Raw genomic sequence first — 13,353 nt, forward strand, 5'->3', positions numbered from 1 at the left:
TTCTGTTACATCAAAAATAGATAAAACCCATAAAAGCACTTTTTGTTGCACTTAATTTAAGAGACTATATATGATACACATATTTTTTAAAGATGCAAAAAGTTAAAAGCTATAAAAACTACAAAAATAGAAAGTTGAAGGGCTACTTCTATATTTAGCTCAACCTAGCAATAAGAACGTACGGAATTGGGAAAACACGCTATATAAACCATGTAATTTTAATTTGCCGGCGCCTCCTTCCTAATCTGTTCTACATTCTGCATTGAATTAGGGCACGCGCTCGACTTTCTGGCCGGAGTGCTATCGTCTATTCACTGACGATTTCTCTCTTCATATCTCCGTCAGCTCCTTTTCATCATCTCCGGTGTCTTTTTCTACAAATCAGATATCTGACATTCTGACATCCTTGCTGTGTTTCCCTTTTCTTGTCTGTTCTGTAGTTCAGTTTGTAATATTCACTTGCTATAAAGGGTAGATAGGGTTGTATGATGGCTCTTCGTTTCGAGGTAAAGATTTCATTTAGCTGTAATTCCACATTGCTATCTTAAAGGTGCAAAGAATCATGAGAGGAATCGGATTCCAATGATATAAGTATATATATAAACATGAATATAATGTAGCTATACAACTAAAACTCCATTTTAATCTTCCAACACAAGGGTCCAATTTTGATTTTAAAAGTTCCGCTGGTGGCTTTTTGCATTGAAAATGTGATCATTAGTTAATCTTTCATTCAAAGAACAATACTTTCTATGGAAATTTTGAAAGTTAATCTAGTAGTTTTATTTTTGTTTGGTTTGGATAGGTTCTTGGGAGGTTCAATCGTGCTCGTGCAGCTCGGTTGATACTCCCTCACTTCACCTGCCACACGCCTCTTTTTATGCCAGTGGGAACACAAGGTTAGAACATTTGAATTTCATTCCATGTGATATTATTTATCAAACTGCAACTTTTGACCTAAATTTACATTCATTAGTTTTCTTGAGTTAGTAATTGTTGTTGTTTTTTTTTTTTTTGTATGGTTGGAGACAGGGACAATAAAAGGTTTGACAACCCCTCAACTGGAGGAGATTGGGTGCCAAATTATACTTGGAAATACATATCATCTTGCACTTCGTCCAACTTCTGAGCTAATTGATGAATTTGGGGGCCTTCACAATTTTATGAACTGGCCCAGGGCACTTCTCACTGATTCTGGTGGTTTTCAGATGGTAATTCTTCTTTCTCATATATCTCTTTATGACTCACATTGATTGATTATCATATAATTTCTATCTACCTGATGGAAATTAGTTTTCTTTTTTGTCATTTTTAAAGATGGTTATTATAAAACTTTAGTGTGCATCTCTTTCAGGTCTCACTGTTGCATTTAGCTGACATCACCGAGGAAGGTGTCACATTTCAGGTTCTCTCTCTCTCTCTCTCTCTCTCTCTCACACACACACACACACACACATTTTTACAAGCTCTATATGGAATTTAGAGTTCCTACTTCATTGTATCCGTCTTCCATAACTAATCTTTGATAATTCATTCTGCAGTCACCAGTTGATGGAAAGCCTATGCTCCTAACCCCTGAAGAATCGATCCAAATCCAAGTAAGTTTAAGTGATTATTAAACTTCACACCTATGATGTATGTGGAAATAAGTTGACAATGTGGATGTTGAAATATATATTTAGTTATTTCGGTAATTAACGTTCATGTTTTATGATGTATTGCATATCCATCTACTTTTGTAGAACAGAATTGGAGCAGACATTATTATGGCTCTTGATGATGTAGTGAAAACCACCATTACAGGTCCGAGGATTGAAGAAGCCATGCATCGAACTTTGCGTTGGATAGACAGGTGCATAGCAGGTACATTTTTTAATATCAACAATATTTTCAATTTTCAATTTTATTTTTATATTTTTTTTATTAATAATTTGATATGCAGCTCATAAGAGACCAAATGAACAGAATTTATTTGGAATTGTACAGGGTGGTTTAGATCCTGTTTTAAGGTGATTAATAATAGTAACACTCCATTCCATTCATATATAAATTAGTTATCACCAAAAGACTAACTTTTACTTATCAGGGATATATGTGTCCAAGGTTTGGTGGAAAGGAATTTGCCTGGGTATGTACACAACACAACTAGAATGTTATTTGATTAAAAATTGATTTTGTTATTTAAAATAATAATATATGGATTTTACTTGTGCAACCATTAGCTATGCTATTGGTGGACTTGCAGGAGGTGAAGATAAAGATTCATTTTGGCGTGTTGTTGCACAATGCACAGCTTCACTTCCTGAAAGCAAACCCCGATATGTTATGGTACTTTATGTCACCTTTTTTTTTTTTTTTTTTTTTTGTGACATTGTTTGGTATATCTTAACTTAATATAGTGGTGTGATTATATCTTGTCAGGGTGTTGGGTATCCACTTGATATTGTAGTTTGCAGTGCTTTGGGTGCTGACATGTATGACTGTGTATATCCTACACGTACAGCTCGATTTGGCACTGCCCTTGTCCCTGAGGTATCCTATTGCATTGACAATTTTGCCCCTGGCTCTTAAGCTTATCATCACTATTCACTAGTAAACTTCTCATGTCTTGATTTCAGGGGGTCTTAAAACTAAAACACCAGTCAATGGCTGAGGATACCCGACCGATTGACTCAACATGCGAGTGTATGGTATGCTTATGAATTATAAATTAAGATCATATCTTTGATTTTCCCATGTTCTTCATTTCCTTTGTTGATTATAAATTTATAATGTAGGTTTGCAAAAAATACACAAGGGCCTACCTTCATTGTCTTGTTACAAAAGATGCCATGGGTTCTCAGCTTCTCTCTTATCATAATTTACACTACATGCTGCAGGTAATGAATTTCTGATAATTTATATCTCTTAAACTTCATTATCGTTTTCTCATATTTGAACATTAAACCATTTTGATTTGCAGCTTAGTAGAAATCTTCATTCGTCAATTATAGAAGGAACATTTCCAGAGTATGTTTTCCTTTTAACTTTTTGTGCAGTTTTTCCCTTGGGTAGTAGTATTCTTTTTTTTTTTTGAATCTGGGAGACAAGTTCTTATCTGCCACCAATGTTTTTTTTTCCTGCAGATTCGTATGCAACTTCTTGAGGAAAATGGTATTTGTACTTTTGGCATTACTTCACTATATGCATTTTTAATCCATCAATTTATATTTCAGAAAACATACTGAAAGCGATTATTTTTTGTAGTTTCCAAAAGGTGATGTTCCAGAATGGGTCTGCAATGCAATGGAGGTTGCAGGAATAGACATCTCATCATGTTCCACTTCCACTTCCACCCCAGTTAACTCAAACAAAGATTAACAACATACATACTTCATACTTCATACTTGATATTTCAACCAAAGAATCAAACTACATACCTATTTCTTGACCTTGAGGTCCAAAATGTTATATAAGTCATTGCTTACAATATGCAGCATAAATTTTGTAATCTATATGCTGCTCCTTCATTTGATTCCCTATAATTTGCATAGATTCTAATTTAAATAGCAAGTGGTAGACAGTTATTACTTTAACATATACATTGGGGGATCACTGTTGAAAGATTTCACAGTATGCCATTTTCTAGATTGGGTTTCACAATGGTGAGATTTTAACTTGTTAAAGTTTTGTATATTTGTGTTGTCTGTATGATCTGATACGTAGTTTTATATAAATGTTTAAATAAAAATTTAAATACATATAACACCTGTTAATAAAACTGAATTAAGAAAACGTGTGCATCATATAAATTTGAAAATGACCTTTGAAAATAATCCTAACTTCTAGATAATTCGAAATAACGATTTTTGTGAAAAAACAAGAAATGGATATATTGTACATTACTACATTTGTACTTAACTGAGATATTGAACTTATAGCCCATTAAAGTTTTCAATAGGCTACGTGCAGCCCAAAATGTATTGGGCCAATAGCTTTACCCTCTGGCCCTCTCAAGTCTCAACTTATTAGGGGAAAATGAAATAAAAACCTTAACTTTAAATAATTTTATCGGTTTTATCATTTTTGTTTTTTCTCCTGTTTTACCAATAAAGTTTAAATTCAACTTTTTAGTTTTACTACTTTTATCTTTTTTTTTTAAACTGGTTTTTGTATTTCCTTAAAGTGAAACTTGCATACTCTTAAGTTTGCGAAAAAGTTTCCTAAGTATGTTTTTTTATTTAGTTTTACCCGGTTTTTTATGAAACTTGTTAATTTTACTTATTGTTTGGTTCATGTTTATTGGGTTTTCTTAAAAAAAAAAAATATGTTGTCCTTACTGGTATACCTATTGTGATTTACTTGATAATTCCTTAAGAGAGGTCTATCACTATGGATCATTAAAAAGAGGTCTATGGGATCATATAGATGTTTATTCCTATTTTTACTTTTGTATTAGGAATTACAATAAGTATCACCAAGGTTTTAAATGACGTGAGGCGCGAACTTGACGGTAAGGTCAAACCTAAGCCATGACGTATTTCAAGGTGCGACAACTTTATATACCTTAAAAAAGATAAATCATATAGTTATAGAATTATATAAAACATATCAAGTTTTTAGAGGTGTTATATTATCATTTAATATAAAAAAGATAACAAAAACTCAATTGTTTAGTCTTAAACAGAAAAAAAAAAACCAAAAACAAAAAAACTTGCACTATAACGCAATAAGGTGCGCCTTAATACGTTATTTGGACGTCACACTTAACAAACCCGTCTTAGACTTTTTCGTAACGGCTACACCATGCATCGCGCCATAGCACACCTTGACGTGCCTTGTAGAACATGTGTATCACTGTGATCTACTTGATCTCAATATGTATTCTTATCTCAAGAAATGGCCTATAAATTTACATAAAAACTGAATCTCATTTTCTATATACAAGAGTTAAGAAAAGTAAACATGAGTATCTAGATTGTTTTATATATAAGATATGTGCCTTACTCGTAGTAGCGTTAACCGGAAAAAATATAAAAATAAGTAAAATCAACAAAGTTGCATGAAAACTGTGAGGTAGAAATGAAAAAAAGACATAATTAGGGTAAAACCGTAAATGTTTTGCAAACGTAAGGACTTAAGGGTTTTCTTATGATTCATTTTAAAGAAACCTTATTATTGATGAACTATAATAATGAACTCCTTCTGAAACAACTATAGAAAAAAACCAATATTATCATCGCCATGCCTTGAATATGATTATAGATTTTATCATAAACCCCAAACATGCTACTCTCTATTTAGAGGCATTATAACGACGCCTATCTAAATTAATTAAGTATAATAATATTAAATATATAAAACATAAATCAAAATGTTAAACTAACAAAATTTCGATCAAAAACTATTTTTTAATAGTGACAACAAACAAATAGATTTTTAAATTACTAAATAAATCATATAAAATTACAAAATATGTTATGTTGCGGTGGAAAATATTTGATGTTTGAAATAATAATTAATGATCAAAATTTAAAATATGCTTAAATAAATAATTTTTAAATTAAAAAAGTATGAAATTAAAAACTATATTTAACTTTATTTACATATAATTTAAGAATATGTTTTATTGAACTTTTATATATATATATATATATATATATATATATATATATATATATATATATGATAATAGAAATAAATTTATTTTTTTATTTTTATGTAAAATCTTGTATGTAAAGACTATTATATAGTTTTAATATGTATATATTTGATCAAATATTTAAAATAACTAGAATGTTTTATAACATATTAATATAAAAAATTATTAATTCAAAATTAATAACATTTTGAAACCAGACCAGCCATGTAAAAAAATATCAAAAGTTGGACAAAAAAAATTGCAGATTAGGAAAAACCACAGGGACCAAAACTGTAATCTACTTTGATATAAATGATGTTAAGGTTCAAATATTATGCGTGTGGGCTCCAACTTCACCCGTTACCGGTACGACCGCCTTCATTGTGACGCCTATAAATACCAGAGAAGGATAAATTATTTGGCGCCTGTTTCATTTGCAAACAAGTTATCGATTGCACGAATTCTAGGGTTTCCGTACGATTTCTCTACTGATTGTTTGAAGCTTTCTTTCATCGATTCTTAGTTAGTGATTCGCAGAACTCCAATTGCCGAAGTTGTTGATCATCATAAAACCGTAGACATTCCGTGAAATCGTGTAGTTTGAATCCTAAAATGAGCAAGCCAGTAGGATTTTCCGGCTTAAAGAGCTTCGATCAGTTCAAATCTTCGTTAGGATCGTCTAGTTCGGCAACTGCAAAAAGTTTCCAGATCTCTGCACGACAACCTTCCTATTCGAATCCATCAGGAAGTTTTGCTAATTTGAAGCTCACTGCAGGTTTTTCATTACGGAGACTGAGATTATTGATTCTAATGATTTCAAAGATAAATTATTTTATATTATGCGATTGATTCCTTTTGTTGCAGAGAAATTGGTCAAAGAGCAAGCATCCGCGAAAACAGATCTTGACTTGGCGGTATACTTAATCGTTCTTGCTCTATGTATTTCTGTCTCTTATTGCTCAATTGGACGTATGTATGTCTATTTCTGTGCTTGATTGTTGTAAGTGCTTCAATATTGTTGTATTCTACTTATAATATTATGTTCTTTCATGAGTAATGTCGCTTACATTAGATGAAGTCCTGTAGAAACAAACAGAGACATTCCTATTCATAATTGTATTATAGTTAATGTGCATTTATAGTTATATACTACTGCTTATGTCCCATAACTATAGTCCAATTGAATGGTGAGGGCATTGATTATGATTAGTTTAAGAAGATCAAAGTCACAATAGTATACTAACGCATAGGAGTGTGTGTGTGTGTGTGTGTGTGTATCTTGTTAGGAAAATGCTGAACCAAAAGTGTTCTATTAAAATAGGAGGTAAAGTAAAGGGGAGAATATGTATTCATGGAGTTTACTATAGATACAAGAACATCGTACAACCTAAACCTGAAAAACAATGGCTAAAACCATGACTGGAACTCTGAGAACAGAAAGTCTTTCATCTTGCTCCTTGCACCATTTTAATACGATGCCCAGGGACTTGTTGCTTAGTGCACCTCTCTTTTCACCAGACAGCTCTTTTAATTTCCCTAACCTCAGATGAACTTTAGTGAGGAGGGTGGAGTGCATGATCAGTTCATCCAGCCAAGAATACTAGTCCAAATTCTGAAGGCCAAAGGATAGACCATAGAAAAGTGCTCTGCTGACTCCATATTGTTTGTGTATAGAGAACCAGCTAGGAATAAACCACCCCTCTTGAGCATGTTGTTGATGGTTGCCACCCCTTTTGCATGTGAAGGCCTTAGTAAAAACCAAGCCTTAGGGGTAGCTGTTGATACCCAAACAATATCCTTTAGAGGTAATGTTGTTTCATCATTACTATGCATAAGCTGTTTGTACATAAAGGCTTCCATGAAACCGTATGCACATTTGTGCGTGTGTGTGTTATATTGTGCTTATATCGATGTATTGGATGTGAAACCTACTCTGATCAAAGACTTGCAATGGATGCAGAATTCTAAGCTGAAGAAATTATCAGAGCATATTCATGCTTTGGAAGAAAAGTTACAAAATGCTTATAATGAAAATGCAAAGCTTAAAGTGAAGCATCAAGAAGATGAGAAACTTTGGAAAGGACTAGAGTCGAAATTCTTTTCTACAAAGACCTTATGTGATCAACTTACTGAAACCTTACAGCTTTTATCCGATCAGGTTCAGGATGGTAAGAGTTTCACCATTGATTCCTTGATTCCTACATTATCATGAGACAATTATGAATGCAAATATCATGGTTCTTCCACAGGTGAGAAAGATAAAGTCTCTTTTGCCAATAAGCTGTCTGAAACTTCGTTAGCACTTGACAATCTGCATGGACAAATGAAGTCTCTGTCTCTGAACCTGGAATCATCAGAAGAAACTATTAGGAACTGTAAGTTAAATCTCTCTGCTTTAAGATTCACTACATTGGATCCTATAAGGGCCGCTTTGTGTGCTTTTCATAATTCAGTTTAATTCTTTGAATTTGTGGAATTGTGCTTGCAGGTGAAAAGGAGTTGGAGGAACTTGTTGTTAGCAAGGAAAATGTAGAGAAACAACTTAAAGATGAACACTGCAAAGTTCTCAGTCTCACAGATGAAAAGGGTATTGTGTATTTAAGAAGATAGGATGTAGAATCATGTTATATTTTAATCAAAGTATGGATATGGGACAAAATAGAGATTTCAACTTGTTTCCATCTCAGTATATATGTATATATTTTGCAGATAGTCTAATCAAGAACTTTGAAGAGACTGTAGCAGCTAATGAATCAACCATAGAAAGTTTGACTTCTAAATTGAGCGAGTTGCAACTTGAGCTAACATCAAAGGAAGATAGGCTTACTGACATGCAGAACCTTAATGAAAGAAAAGAGAAAGAGAATACTGATCTTATAGCCTGTAACAAGAAGCTTGCTGAGCATTTAGACAAAGCAATGCAGGAGAACCAGAGCCTAGAGAATTTTGTAAAGGTGTTGACTTTTCAACTGGCAGATTTGGATATACAGAGTGCAGCCTTTTGTGAGAAGGTTGTTAAAGCCAATGCTTTTGTTGATTCTTGCTTTGAGCTGTTACAAGAGGAAAAAAGGCTTGCAACACAAAAGGCACAACAACGTTATGATTGGCTTCATGGTCAACTTTTAAATACCACATCAGAAAAAGATGCATGGCAGATGGTCAATCAGGAGTTGAATAATAAGATCACTGAGCTCCAGAATGATCAACAATCCACTATAGCCCAGCATGCAGAAGAATGCCGCATAGCAGAAGAAAAGGTTCTGAAGTTAGAGTCTGAAGCAGAAATTCTTGTTTCAAAGAAGGCTGAAATGGAAAACCTGATCATTACATTGGAGGACAAAATTCGTTCTTTATCTGAAGCTTCTAGATTATCAGAGATGCAAATGGTAAGGATGTATCCGACTATTACAAAGGTTCTGGATTATCATATAATGCTTAATCAATGTGTTGTTAAAAATGCAGCAAGATTTTCAGTTGAAGCATTCGGAATCCGAAACTGAGAATAAAGAGATTATCAAAAACCTTCAATCAGAGATACAAAGAAAGGAAGAGGAAATAGATAATCTGCAAAAGGAGGTGGTGAATCATGAACAGAATGAAGACTCACAGGAGAAACAACTTAATCAGCTTCAAAGCTTGCTACAGGAGAAGGAACAGGTTGTTTTGGAAGGAAAGGAAAAAGAGAAACAGATTGAAGATCAATTAACAGAGGTTTTATTTCTTTACACGTCTATAGCTGTTATTTTATATTCTATCTTGACATTCATGTCACATTAACATTATATGATGTTGTAGGCTCAAAAGTCGCTGGTTGAAGCTGAGGGTAAACTGGCAGAAGCTAAGAAAGAATACAACCAGATGTTAGAAAGTAAACAGTTGGAACTTTCAAGGCATTTGAAGGAAATTTCTCAAAGAAATGATCAGGTAAGGTCCATTGTCCTGTGTCTATGTCAACAAACTTGTTAGATGATGAAGCAAACTAACAATGGATTATATATATTAGGCTATTAATGTTATTCGAAAGAAGTATGAAACAGAGAAGCAGGAATGCATCAATCTTGAGAAAGAAAAGGTTGGTCATTTAATATATATATATATATATATATATATATATATATATATATTCTGTTCATTGATGTGTTTGATCTTGAATTGTATTTGATTATTTTGATTTATTCTCAGGCTGAAAAAGCAGTTATAGATATGGAAAAGAAAAGTGAACAGAAGCTTTCAGATTGCAAAGAGGAAGCAAAGCAGCAATTGTTGAAGATAGAGAGAGAACACACTGCTTTGGTATGCATGTGGAATATGATTCAGCTCAAGTAATATTAATAGTAACTAAACGTTATTCATTCTCATTTTGCAGATTAATAAAATTCGGAGGGAGAATGATAAGAAGGAAGAAAGTCTAAAATCTAATCACTCTGAAGAGTTAAAAAGGATGCAACTCCAGGCTGAGAATGAACTCAAAGAGGTGGGACCTGATTCTTGATGAATACATAGCATACATAAGCTTCTAATTTGTTAACTTGAGATTTTTTTTTATCTAGAAAACAAAGTTGCTCAAGAATCAACATGAAGCTGAGTTAAAGGAACTGAGGTCTCAACATGAAGAAGACTGTAAGCATCTTGAAGAGGAGCTGAATATCCAGAAGACCAAGGTATGTTATTTGTATACTTGTTGTGATTCATTATGATTTTAATTCTCAATGGGGTGGGCGTTGTTTGTCACAGGAGGAGAGGCAGAAGGCTTTGTTGCAGATGCAATGGAAAGTAATGAGTGATGAGCCCCAACAAGACCAAGAAGCCACCTCAAGAAAGGTATGTATCTCATACATTATTATTATTATTACTATTATAGACACATAATTATTGTTATGATGATATATGCTCTGTTTTCCCTTGAATGTAGGATTTGCCTTATGCGAACATAGCAGAAACACCAGTCCCAAAGATGTTGAAGAAACCAGACAAAAGTGTAATTAGTATTCCCAAGCATAGTAAAAAGGTGAATCTGTAGTTTGATTATTTCCGGTTTACTAAATTTGGGTGAATTGAATTGAGTCAACTCAAGTCTTACTCTTTCTCATGGGAAATGGATGGCATTGGCAGGTAACTCACCATGAGTATGAAGTTGAAACATCCCATGGTACAATCACAAAGCGCCGAAAGACAAAAAGTACAATCATGATTCAGGTATATGCTACTCCTCTCATATCTCTGTGCTTATTGTCAATTTGTATTTGATATTTTGATGGCGCCTTCTTCAAGGATCCAAGAAAGAGCAAGAGGCAAACACCAAAAGTCAACACCCCTAGAAATGCTATCATGGTAACACTATTCCATGCATCTTTCATTGTTTAGTTCATTCTCCTTTTATTGTTTTGTTTTGTATGTATTTAACATTTGTAATGCAAATTTGAACAGAAAATGAAGGGAGGGAGTCAGCCAAATCCTGCCAATATAGGCGATCTGTTCTCAGAAGGATCACTGAATCCATATGCAGACGACCCTTATGCATTTGACTAGAGGTAATATCTCAACTCAAACCTCATTCTTTCACATCATCATATACCTTTTAATTAACTTGAAGATCGTTTCTAGTTATATTCTTTAGTTAAGAGTTTAAGTTGTTAATCTATCTTAATTTTATTGGTCATTATCTATGAAACTAAATTTTGAAAACAGTGTCTAACAATATTATGTTTTTTTAATGCTTGTGGAATAGGTTCCACGCCAAAGATCTTGCATCAAAGAGTGTTTTTGGATCACCATACTGAACCAGCTATTGTTAGCTGTGTAATAAGTGCTTTAGTTGTACAAGTTACAAAATATTATTGACTTAGAACAAATTAATGCTATCATATTGAAGACATTAAATGCATTGGCATAGGTATGGTAATGCGGATATTATAAATAATGTTGGATCAAATGCTATTATCTAACCCTCCAAGGCACCACTATGTATTTCTAGTATGTATGTGCATATGCTTGTCGTCCTAAGAATCCCTAAATGAGTTCCCAATACCAGGTTCAAGCTTGGACATCACTATACATGCTTTTGATACATTGTGATTTCCCTGTCTCATCTTGGTTGTGTTAGTGTGATTCGTTTGTGGTGGGCTCCTATGGTGGTGTAAGTTTTCAAAGAAAGAGAATTCTGTACTTTTTTTTTAAACTAGTTTGGAACAAAGTGTAATAAAGTTTTCAGAATATGGGCGGCTAAATAATACTTAGAAACTTTTAGTACTGTGTGTGCCCAAATGTGATAACAGCAAAAGCTAGCGTTCCATTATGAATTTTGTTAAAACTGGGATGTGGGCCAACTTTTTTTTTTTTTTTTTTAATACTTTTAGGGGATAAAATATAATTTCACAAAGTTTAGGTTTCAAGGTCATATGGAAAACTTCAAAATATTATTAGTTCGTGACAAATTGGAATTTCTTTTAAAATTTCACGGCCCATTGAAGACCAGCCCTAACACTTTGGCTCAATGCGGGCTTAGCATGCTTGGCCCAAACCAACTACCTGCTCCAACTTCCATTTTTTCATGGGTTATTTATAGTTACTCCCCCGGGTCTTATTATTTGTTCTACGTTTGTTTAGGTTAGTAGATGAAGATGTGTCAGACAATGACTTTTGGCCCCTTCTGGTAGTATAAATACACGGTCAAAGTTATCACTTGATAGAGCAACATCAGATCTCGGTTTTTATTTTGTTTAATTAGTTTATTCTTTCATCATGTTCATGTTATATCATCAAATGGCAAGATCGATGGTATCTTCAATGGATTTGCTTCCCAACCAATGGAATTAATAATATATAGAGTTTTGTGGGTATCATTGAATACTGACATGTTACTCATTTGTGAAAGTCCAACCACTTCAAGATTTTATTCGGTGGTTGGTTGACTTGTAGTGTTAGGTCTTTGACTGTGCTCTGTCATTATTGCTGGCAGTGGCAGGGTTGGTTACTTGGTTTATTTCTCTCAAACCCCCTTCTCCTTGGTTTATTTATTTATTTATTCTTTTAAACTCTTCTAAGTGAATATAAAAAACATTTAATCATTGTATCTGACTATCTTGTACTAAGAACAATTTGTAGATGAAGATGAATTTGTAGACATGATGCAGAATTAGATCAAAAAACAAAATCGATCTAATGAAAATGAAAAAAATGAAATAGATTGAAGAACAAGAATCAATCTGTGATTTGAATCAATCAAAAAAAATATGTAGATTGAAGAACAAGAATCAATCTACAGAATGAAGAACGAAGAACGCATGATCGTATTTTCCTTCTTTGATACCATGTAGAAGTTCAAGATTTGGAAAGAATTTCTCATCTCATTAATTCATCTGAACAACCAATACAATCTATATACATCAAGTAAAACAACTAATTAACTTAACTCTGAGCAACTAACTAACTATAGCTAACAAACAATTAACTCTCTAACAGAAAGTCAAATATAGTCAAGAAGTCAACGTTGACTAACTTCATCTTCTCCAATATAAATCGTCGTGATCTTCAATCGTTTAACATGATAAGTCTTAGACGATGTTTAATTCTTCACCGAGAAGGTCACCTTCATTATTTCGGTCATTGGAGGTAGGGGTGAGCACCGGAACAGGGTACCCGCTTTTGGAACCGGAACCGCATCGGAACCGTCAGTTCTGGAACCGGAACCGCCTTAGGCGGTTCGGTTCCTAAAATTGTGGAACCGACTTAAG

General features: G+C 33.5%; 2 protein-coding genes across 3 annotated transcripts; both read left to right on the plus strand.

Moving 5' to 3' along the window:
• Window positions 1-212: 212 nt before the first annotated feature.
• Window positions 213-3,517, plus strand: LOC145169533 (uncharacterized). 2 transcript variants are annotated; one of them, XM_079088080.1, is made up of 16 exons: window positions 213-340; window positions 446-506; window positions 806-899; window positions 1,033-1,211; window positions 1,355-1,405; window positions 1,542-1,598; window positions 1,743-1,863; window positions 1,943-2,009; window positions 2,087-2,128; window positions 2,223-2,328; window positions 2,422-2,532; window positions 2,619-2,690; window positions 2,778-2,879; window positions 2,963-3,009; window positions 3,126-3,153; window positions 3,247-3,517. In XM_079088080.1, the coding sequence occupies exons 2-16, from the start codon at window positions 486-488 to the stop codon at window positions 3,358-3,360; spliced, it is 1,212 nt and encodes a 403-aa protein (XP_078944206.1). In that variant the 5' UTR covers window positions 213-340; window positions 446-485; the 3' UTR covers window positions 3,361-3,517. The 2 variants fall into 2 exon arrangements, with proteins under 2 accessions (XP_078944206.1, XP_078897071.1); XM_079040945.1 differs by having other exon boundaries at window positions 215-340; window positions 441-506.
• Window positions 3,518-6,060: 2,543 nt separating this feature from the next.
• Window positions 6,061-11,468, plus strand: LOC145103664 (synaptonemal complex protein 1-like). The gene is made up of 18 exons (XM_079040952.1): window positions 6,061-6,395; window positions 6,485-6,534; window positions 7,581-7,788; window positions 7,870-7,995; window positions 8,109-8,207; window positions 8,330-9,006; window positions 9,083-9,331; window positions 9,416-9,544; window positions 9,624-9,692; window positions 9,803-9,913; window positions 9,987-10,094; window positions 10,171-10,281; window positions 10,355-10,441; window positions 10,533-10,628; window positions 10,733-10,816; window positions 10,892-10,951; window positions 11,048-11,151; window positions 11,349-11,468. Exons 1-17 carry the CDS (start codon window positions 6,233-6,235, stop codon window positions 11,147-11,149), a joined length of 2,529 nt encoding a protein of 842 aa, XP_078897078.1. The 5' UTR covers window positions 6,061-6,232; the 3' UTR covers window positions 11,150-11,151; window positions 11,349-11,468.
• Window positions 11,469-13,353: the final 1,885 nt, after the last annotated feature.

This window comes from Lactuca virosa, chromosome 1 (genome assembly GCF_052849685.1).
Source record: "Lactuca virosa cultivar CGN04683 chromosome 1, Lactuca_virosa_CGN04683_v6, whole genome shotgun sequence".
In the NCBI taxonomy this organism is placed as follows: Eukaryota; Viridiplantae; Streptophyta; class Magnoliopsida; order Asterales; family Asteraceae; genus Lactuca; species Lactuca virosa.